This window comes from Maylandia zebra, linkage group LG22, assembly GCF_041146795.1.
Source record: "Maylandia zebra isolate NMK-2024a linkage group LG22, Mzebra_GT3a, whole genome shotgun sequence".
Classification (NCBI taxonomy): Eukaryota; Metazoa; Chordata; class Actinopteri; order Cichliformes; family Cichlidae; genus Maylandia; species Maylandia zebra.
The window spans coordinates 26,199,015-26,208,644 of NC_135187.1; the positions used below are offsets into that span (position 1 = coordinate 26,199,015).

A 9,630-nucleotide genomic window follows, 5' to 3' on the forward strand; every position below is an offset into this window, starting at 1 on the left:
TGTTAGTTGGAGTGTAAATGTACAAAATACATGATTTTGTTCCATTACAGTTATTAATTTTTATCTGCAATCTCCAGCATGTACTCCTTGTTAAAAATTTCCACTTTGAAAAATAACATTTACACTTTTGTCCTCATCAGCATCCCGGATGCTTGTGTTGCTGAAAATGGTCAAAAGAAGAAGAGAAAATGGAGACACCTCTGCTGTTCCTCGGTTTGCTTTTACACGAAACATATGAAATGCACATTCTCTTTAAATTGCACTTGTTAATTTAAAGTGACTTTACTTTTTTAATAAACTTATGTTTGTTCGTCCTCTGCAGCAAACTGACAGCGATGCAGAGGCAGAGAGCAACACTGTGAAGACACAAAAAAAGTGTCGCTGGTTTCTTTTTAAATTCTGGAAGGTATGTTTTATGGAAAGAGTCACTGTCATCAAGCATTTACTCATCACAGTTAAATGCGAAGAATTAAGAGCAATTTAGCACATCCATGTCCTCAAATTAGGTTCAAAGATGTTTAAAGTTTTTTTTTTCACAGAAAGGTAAGTTTGAAGAGACTTGCAGGATGTTTCTCTAAATATTTTTTATGGTAAATAAGCATTTTTGAATCTTTTAATGAAGTTTGATGGATGATTTCTGTAAAAACTGAATTTTGATCAGAACCAAATGAAGGATTTTGTATTTCATAGGACAAACTTTAAAACTCATTTTAAAGCATGAATAAATTGTTTTTAATTTATTTAAAGATATTCCTATATATCTGCTTCATGAGCTGACAGCTCACTGAAGTGATAAATAATATGAAATAATACCAAATTTTCTAACTGGACACTTTTCATGGAGAGACTCCCTTGGTATGTTTGTTTTATGCCATTACTGATGTTGGTTTTCTTGTTTCTAAACAGAAATTACACAAACAAAACGTGGCAGAGAAGGAAATTCCTTCTACGTCTCATCAGAGGTAAAGAAATGCGCCGCTCTTTAATGCTGCTGGAGATATTTATAGCAGTGGTTTAGTTGGAGCTCTTTTATTTCCCTTTTATTGGCATTTTTCTTCCACCTTGTGTATTTACATCTTTTTTACTACTTTTGGACGTCCTCCAAAATGTTTCAACTTCAAAGCTCATGCATACATGCGCATACACTGCTCAGAATCTTGACATCTTTCCTAATTTTGTGTTTGTGTTTTTACCTTTTTGGAGCAGTGTAGCATGCGGTGGGAAAAAAATAGAAAGTCAAACTGGGACTATAGACTGCTTCGGGTGAGTACACGTGGTGCACAAAGACTCACTTTGTCAAAGTGGAGAAAATGAATTATTTTACACTGATACTGTAAACGTTGCGCGTGTGTGTCAGGTTTCCAAACATCGGAAACACCTGCTACATGAACTCCTGCCTGCAGAGCCTCCTCAACATTGAGGAGTTCATAAGAGACATCAGGCGTCAGGGGGTTTTGTGGAGCACAGATCCAGAATCTCAGCTCTTAAGGTGCGCTACGTCAACCTTCTACTTTCTTCAAAAACCTGAAGAACAAAGAGATCTAACAGCAGAAATGTCTGTTTACCCTTCCTTTCTACAGAAGGCTTATTGATGTCAGGGACTGTCACGAGTCAACAGATTATGGCCTTAAAGATCACCACCTAAGAGCTTTTAAGAAGGCATTCAGCAGTCAAGCTCCTGAATACACCGGCAGTGCACAGAAAGTGCGTCAGCTATTTGGACATTTCGTTTTTTGCTTTACCTTCTGATTTTGATGTACTGTTTTAAATCTCTCTGCTTTTCTTTCAGGACGCTCATGAATTCCTAACATTATTCCTCGATGAGGTCAAAAGGCTCGCACCTCACCTGGAGAGGAACGCAGCTCTCCTGGGCCAAAGTTATAGCTGCCCAGTAGAAGACCATCACATTTTTAAAATGGAAAACATGAGGACATGCAAGAGGTAAGCCTGTCTTTCAGAAACGCAGAGCTGGTTGCAATATTTTCATATACCTCTTTTCCACGTACCTGATCTTTACTTTAACTACGTTACTCCTGAAATGTGTAGCTGCGGTCACCAATCATCACAGCAAGAGGAATTCACCAGCTTGTCTCTAGACCTTGTTCCAGAGGGGTCTATTATAAACATGTTAGAGACATACTTGAAGGTAAGATCACAAATTCCAATAGAGTTGTCGTATCAGCGATCTTAACACACCTTTTTTGTTAGTGTTTGTGTGCATGTGTGTGTGCATATGTTGAGATTTCTTTCTACCATAAAGCCTGTTTTCTCTGTGCTGTTGCTCAGGAACAAGAAATAGAATTTCGCTGTGATTGTGGAGGGACGGCCTCAGAACTGAAGTCGTCTTTTGATACACTGCCAAGGTGAGTAAGGTCACATCAGAATTGATCGACTGACCAGGTTTCCAAACTGTGGCGCATCAAATATCAGAGTTCTTCGAGACAATACTTGAGCAGTCGTTTTCTCCCATCTTCTGTTTGTGTTTGACACTCATTCTTCTTATTTTCTACCTTGTTTGTGTTTTTTTTCTTTTCTGCCAGAGTTCTGATCTTGCATCTGAAGAGGTTTGGCTTTACACAAACCTACAAGATTAAGAAGGTGGATGACCCCGTCAGGCTGCAGAGGGACTTGGTGGTGCCATCCAATCAGGTAAAAACAGACTGCAGAACGTCTCAGGCTACGTCCACACTAGCCCGGATAGATTTGAAAACTCCGTGTCCACACTGGCGTTTTCAGTCATTTTCAAATAGTTGTGCGTCTGCATTGAAACGGCCGAAAACGCTTACGTTCCAGTCCTGCGCATGCGCAAAAGTGAGTGAGAATTACAGAATTTGAAGAAAAGCTATCCGGAGCATGTACAAACTGATATTAATCTTTTTTAGGGCTGTCAAAGTTGAGAGCAATCAAAACAACTGCTGTCTAATGCACTCGGCTTATCTTTGTTTAATTGCTCACATGACTGCATCACATGACCAAAATGCGTCATCGTTTTAGAAAGTCTGCGTTTTCGAGTGTCCACACTGCGATGGGACAACTCCGTTTTGAAATGTATGCGTTTTCGAGAGCGTTTTCAAGATGCTGTGTTTTTCCTTGAGGAAAACGCCGTCTCGGTGTGGACGGGAGGTCAAAGCGGAGAGAAAACGATGCGTTTTCAAACGAAAACGCATTAGTGTGGACGTAGCCTCAGCAAATCAGCTTAATTATGGCACTGATGTGAGACTTTATGAAACTAACACTCTTTGGATTTGTTCCTTCTCAGGGTGGTGGCTGTTATAGTCTTTGCAGCATCATCAGTCATTATGGAGGCACAGAGTCAGGTAAAACAACAGACTTGTGACAAACAGAAAATGAAACTTGCTACTTTTCAGTGAAGGACTCACACACAAAAGCTTTTGATGTTCTAAGAAGCACTAAGTCAAAATCACTGTTTGCTTGAATCAGTTGACTTCCAGAAGTTGGATTCATTTGTCTTAATGTGATTTCAGGACACTACATCTGTAGTTCTGTCCATCCTGAGGAGAGTCAGCACTCTACATCAGATCGCTGGCTCACCTATAATGACGCACAGGTGCTCCACACAACTGGATCTGCAGTTTGTGAGGAACAGCAGCACTTGGCCTACATCCTGTTTTACAAGAGAAACGTAAGAAGACACAGCATCTCATCCTGAAGTGAGAGAATTTTTAAATGTCCTGTTACCTTGTTAACCAGTTTTGTCTTCATTCTCAGTTCTGAAACAGGAAATGGAAGGAAGGAAGGAAGTTAAGGTCATCATCATGCTGAGAAGGAAAAGCAGTCGTCCCAGCCCACCATCGCACACTGGAGGACAAGTATAGGTAAGTATTGCCCTCAGGAGGGAGGGTCCTGCCAGAGAGCCTGGTCCTCCCAAGATTTCTTCCTCCAGGAGGGAGTTTTTTCTTGCCACCGTCGCCCCACATTCACTGGTCTCATCAGCAGGGACATTTTTAACCTCCTAAGACCTGAACTTTCATGGCATGCATTTTTAATTCCTCTGTGCCATTTAGGTTGATTGGGACCCGATGAAGGTAAAAACCAAGACATCAGATTCAGACTATCTTTTTTTTGTTTCTCAAAAGAATGAGATCCACATATGAGGACATTCATTTTAAATTTCGATTGAACAGTGGCAGTGTCATGTCCTCCCTCATAAGTGGATATCAGGTTTTTGAAGAGCAAAATTTTGTATTTTGGTCTAGACAACCCAAAATGTTATGTCTACATATGTGGACACCAGGTCCTAGGAGGTTAAAACAAAATCTACTAGAGATCGTCCTTTTCTGGACCAGTGTTTGGCTTGCTCTCTGGGAACAACAAATTAGTGCTGTCAGCGTTAACGTCATTAGGTAAAATGACGTTAACACTGACAGCACTAATTTGTTGTTATTATTATTAATATTATTATTAATTTATTTGTAAAATAAATTAAATTTAAAAACCAAAGAAATGATTTAATTCTTTATTTTATTTTGTTTTATTAAAATCAAAATAACAACAAAAACAAAAATAACTAATAAAAAAATATTAAAAGTATTCAGCAGTGTTTTGTGAAATTTGTAATGAGCCTTAGTTAAGTTGATGTCACAGAAGTTTCTGAATCATTTAGATTGTTCAACAAACTGATTCACTCAGGTAAAGATGGTGAGCTGGAGCAATGGTACCCTTGGAGTTCAGTTTAAGTTTTCAGACAAATATTCCCTCGATCAGTTGCAGCTTCTGCTTTTAAATAAATGATTTAGCTGCAAATGTTTAGCTACAGGTAGCAAAGTCCAAAAGTGACACCAGCCAAACATGCAAAAAATGCAAGATGGTGGTGCGCACAGATACAGCGGCTCTATGCTCTCCACTTACCCAATTTCACTGTGCAAGAAACTGCACAATGACAATAAAAAGCTCTAAGTCTAAAACAGTTTCCTGTCCAGTAAAATCGGGCAATTATTCGCTCCAGAGTTTTATCCTACTCCAGGTGAGCAGCCATCGACTTGTAATGAGCCAGCTAAAACAATAATTTCTCAGTGGCTCTTCTGGCACCAACAAGTGGGTGTGTTCTTCCATCGTGCAAGTGTCACGACACACTGAACATGGTCTGAACATGGATTTTCCCTCGATATTTCTTTTTCACCAGTACTATGGGGTATTTGTGAATATCCATGACTGACCCGGCCAGGTGGCCAGCTGGTCTTTGGACAGGGTCACGGCAGTTTCAAGGTTCAACAAAATCCCTTTCACTGACAGACTGAAGGAAAGCTCCTCAAAAATGGAGGGTCTTCAAGCTCCTCAGTGGCAGGAAAAGGTTTCCCGGACCCAGTGTTGTATATTTGTTTCCCAAAAGATTGAACTAGTGGAGAGAAATCAGGTTCTGAAACCATCCAGAGGACAAAGTCTCCAACTGGTTTGTGGAAGTCCCGTTTCTCCAAATTAATCAGCGGGTGAAATGTCTCTTCATGGATGGTTTTGATTCTGTTGTTATTCACGAACAAAGCCGTCAAAGCAGCATATGAAAGAAAGTCATCTTTCATTGTTGTCTCCAGCGTGTTAAAAGAGAGATCGAGCTCAGTGATGAGTTTTGAAGCGGCTGCAGGGACTTCTCCAAGGTTTTGGCTCGAACAGTCGAAGGATGTTGTTCACAGTGGTGACACTGTTGACTGGTGATTGACAAGCACTGAGATACTAACATGACAAACACAAGAAACATCATGACTTATTCTCCTGAGTGCCTGCAAAACACAAACACAAAATCAAACTCAAAGCTTTTCTCTCAGATGCTGGTGTGGCACAATCTAATGATAAAAAAGGTCATGCTAACAGCTTTTGGAGCACAGCTGCACAAAATAACAGCTTTTGGAGCACAAAATGCATTACAGGTAAACCCAGTACCCAAACATGTTAACAAGGATAAAGAAAAAATCTGAAACAAAAGCAGGTAGTGTGGTGATTTATGTTGTGAGGATGCTTTCACTCCCATCAAAGTCACCCAGTGTTGAGAACCCAAATGAGCCCAAAAACCTCAAGTGGCTGCAACCAACAGCGAACGTCAAGAAGTGGATACTTGCATGTTGAGCCAGAAACATGCAGAAAACCCAAAAGAGGCAAGACAGCACATCTTGGTCCCACTCAGGCAGTACGAACACCTGGAAAGAGGAGCCCACAGTTCAGACCCAAGGTCACTGGTAAGGACACCAGCCAGTTATAAGTCTAGTTTTAATTTTCATTTTAGTTAGTGTTATGGCCTTTCTAAGGGTGGCCAGACCATAATATAAGGGTGATCCACCCCTGTCTGACCCCAAGCAGCACATCACACAACCAGTACAATTTTGATGGTGATTTTTTTTCACAGTGATTGAATTCTAACAAAGGAAAGGAGCGAACTATAGCTTCGGGGTGGACCCCAAAACAACAAACAAAAGGGACCGTATCTAAAGGATGTACAAAACTTATTTATGAAAAGAATAAAACCAAATGACAATGTCTTATCTCCCTAACTAAGAAAAACATGAGAAAAGGGTAATCAAATAAAAAGGCAGTCCACCCCTACATGCTCCTGTATAAAGAGACGGGTAACACAAAGCCTGCAGGTTGAGGTCCATGGCGGTGTCATCTTATATGTTGTCTCCAGGTCATTAGCCAATCTGTATGGGCTGTCCCATGGATGCACCAATCACGGAAAGGCACCTGCACACTCAGATTTACATATGAGACAACATTACGACAACAGTCGTAACATTAACTAAAAATGTTTTTCACCATCTCGTTTTAACTTCTGGTTTAGCTTCAGCTAACTAAAACTAAATGGACCTTGGAAATAATCACATCTTAATAGAGTGAACCATAGACTGTATAAAAGATAGGACCATTGCAACTTGACTGCAGCACTTCACCCTTTCACATAGTCCCAGCTCTTCTCTGTCATGTTTTATGGTGCTGCAAATGTCTTCAGTTGGTGAAAGGTCTGGGCTGCTGGTGTCTTGTTGTGCTTGCTATGCATCCCTGACTCGTTTCTTCTTTCTGCATCAAGTAAGGAATGTAGTGAAAGTTCCCAAGAGGTTAAAAACACAACTGAAAAAAGGCCATCAGACCTGAGTTGGGACACTTGGATTATGGAGCTTCTGGACCAAGAGAGTGGATGGGAGCATGTGTTTAACAAGTAAGAGTATAACGTCCCCCAAAATGTCCCTAACTAAGAAAAACATGAGAAAAGGGTAATCAAATAAAAAGGCAGTCCACCCCTACATGCTCCTGTATAAAGAAACAGGTAACACAAAGCCTGCAGGTTGAGGTCCATGGCGGTGTCATCTTATATGTTGTCTCCAGGTCAAGGAGACAACATATAACATGGATAGACAGACAGATTTCAAAATAGCCAGCTGGAATGTTAAGGGGTTGAATAACGGGATTAAGAGGAAGAAAATATTAACATATCTAAAGTTATTGTAACCCACCTAAAATTTGCCTCATGAAAATGAACTGCTGTTCCCAAAGAATGTCAGTAGGTGGCACTATGAGATTGTTTAGTGCTTGTGAACTTGAGTTGAGAACTGTAGAGAAGGAGAATAGCGCTAAGGCTACGTATGCTGGTCGGAGCTACTCACCGAGTTTTTCTTTAATCCTTGTTCAAGAAAAAGGTTGTGTGTGAAGACACAAATTGGATTTTACTTTTCCGCTTGTTGATGCTGATGTACCTCTGTTTTTGTGTTTTTTGTTCATTTCCGGTGAGTTGACTAACTGCGCTAGCATAGCAAGCTAATCGTCAGCTAATCATTAGCTTAGTATAATGTAAATTTCATGTGTTCCTTTTAAGTGCTGTATTATCTTTTTATTTCTTCACTTGTGAATGTTTTAAACCAATCGGAAATATTTCTTTGGAAGCTAGTAGGTAAGTTTTATTTATTGTAATGAGATGATAAATATGAGCAGTCTTTGGCTAAATAGTACTGCGACCATGTTTTGCACTTTCCTCGTGCATCAGTAATGTACATTCTCTCAATTCATTGGATTGATGTGACTGCTGTTCACAAAATATGAGATTTGAGTTAAATTTGTATGATGTGGAAATTGTTTTAAGGTTCTTTGATTAATTTTATTATTGATTGCATTAAGTCGTTATATACAAAGAGTGAGAGACATTTGGTCACTAGTGTTGATTAAGTTGTTATATGATATTCATGTAAAATATGTTCACTGCCCTGTGCAGGTTGGTTTTTTTGTTGGAGTCTAAAGTTGCGAGCCAGGATTCCGGATCCCCAGCTGCGATGCAGGAAAGATTTCCAGCCTACTTAAAGTGACAACTGCGTGACTTCTTGACAGATAAGCTTATGAGATCTCAGAACAATACACTACCCGGGTAGTACTACTAACATTAACACTATACTCACACACCTGAACTGAAAAGACTGAAAAGAACTCTGAACACTGAACTCTGAACTCTAAAACTGAATACACAGACTGACAAATATGGACAATTGGAACTGTTGTGAACTGTTGAATGACTGTTTTTGGTTTGTTTTGAATAAATGTTGACTGTTCTTTGAGCTGTGTGTCATTCGCGCCTTAGTCGATTCCTAGACACCATAAGCCTAAGATCCTAACTTTCTCTACATTCAGTAGTGGTAAAGTATCGTGTGTTACATTATCAAGAGTTGATATAGCCTTTATTCAAGAAATGCACACGTGTAAGTCAGAAGCCTTAAAACTTAAATGTTCCTGGGTAGGTAAAGTCTTTTCCAGTCCTGGAACTGGTAAAAGTAGGGGAGTGTCGGTTCTGATTCATAAAGCAGTTAGCTTTACTGAAACAAAAGTAATAACAGATAAGGAAGGTAGATTTATATTGGTTTATGGACAACTACTGGACACACCAATAATTTTATGTAATATCTATGCACCTAATGCGGACATACTCACCTTTTTTCATAACCTGTCACAGTATCTTTTGGAATTAGAAGGTGCACAAATAGTGGTAGGAGGAGATTTTAATCAAATACTGGATCAAGACCTAGATAGATCGCTTCCTAGGACAGGCACAGAGAGTAAATCTGTAGTTGCCATAAGGCAGATGACCTCAGGTTTAGGTCTGAATGATATTTGGCGGACAATGCATCCAGAAGGCAGGGAATATTCCTTTTACTCTCCGCCTCATAATGTTTATACTAGAATCGACTACTTTCTTATTTCTGAAGCCTTAGTGAATAACTCTATAGATTCAAGTATTGGTAACTAAGCTGTAGTGCCTCTTCACCTCACTGTGCAATACCTTTTGTGCAATACTTTTGTAAATAGTCAACGGTGCAATAGACTCAATACTTGAAATGTGCAATTCTTGAAATGTGCAATTCACTTGTATTTTTATTTTTATTCCTATTTATTCTATTTATCCCCTTCGTATATTTTATTTATATTGTCTCTGTATTTATATATATATATATGTGTGTGTGTGTGTGTGTGTGTGTGTGTGTATTATATATATATATATATATATATAAAATATTCTGTAACTCTGTAACTTCTGTCGGTGCTGTGCTTTTTTGGAAATCGAATTTCCCAGAGGAACCCACCCGAGGGATTAATAAAGTTCTATCTAATCTAATCTAATCTAATATAGTATTCTCGGACCATGTG

General features: G+C 39.3%; 1 protein-coding gene across 1 annotated transcript; it reads left to right on the plus strand.

Annotated features, from left to right (window-relative positions):
• The first annotated feature begins 135 nt into the window (after positions 1-135).
• LOC143414697 (ubiquitin carboxyl-terminal hydrolase 37-like) lies at positions 136-5,105 on the plus strand. Its single transcript, XM_076879531.1, has 13 exons — positions 136-213; positions 323-406; positions 907-962; positions 1,207-1,263; positions 1,358-1,489; positions 1,581-1,704; positions 1,790-1,941; positions 2,047-2,146; positions 2,287-2,363; positions 2,541-2,649; positions 3,260-3,317; positions 3,486-3,643; positions 3,730-5,105. Exons 5-13 carry the CDS (start codon positions 1,386-1,388, stop codon positions 3,733-3,735), a joined length of 888 nt encoding a protein of 295 aa, XP_076735646.1. The 5' UTR covers positions 136-213; positions 323-406; positions 907-962; positions 1,207-1,263; positions 1,358-1,385; the 3' UTR covers positions 3,736-5,105.
• The last annotated feature ends 4,525 nt before the right edge of the window (positions 5,106-9,630 follow it).

Bases quoted from the DNA above. Each gene is read 5' to 3' on its own strand.
- LOC143414697 (XM_076879531.1), top strand. From the start codon at position 1,386: ATGAACTCCTGCCTGCAGAGCCTCCTCAACATTGAGGAGTTCATAAGA. The intron at 2,650-3,259 runs GTAAAAACAGAC...GTTCCTTCTCAG, and splicing joins TGGTGGTGCCATCCAATCAG to GGTGGTGGCTGTTATAGTCT. The intron at 3,318-3,485 runs GTAAAACAACAG...ATGTGATTTCAG, and splicing joins TTATGGAGGCACAGAGTCAG to GACACTACATCTGTAGTTCT.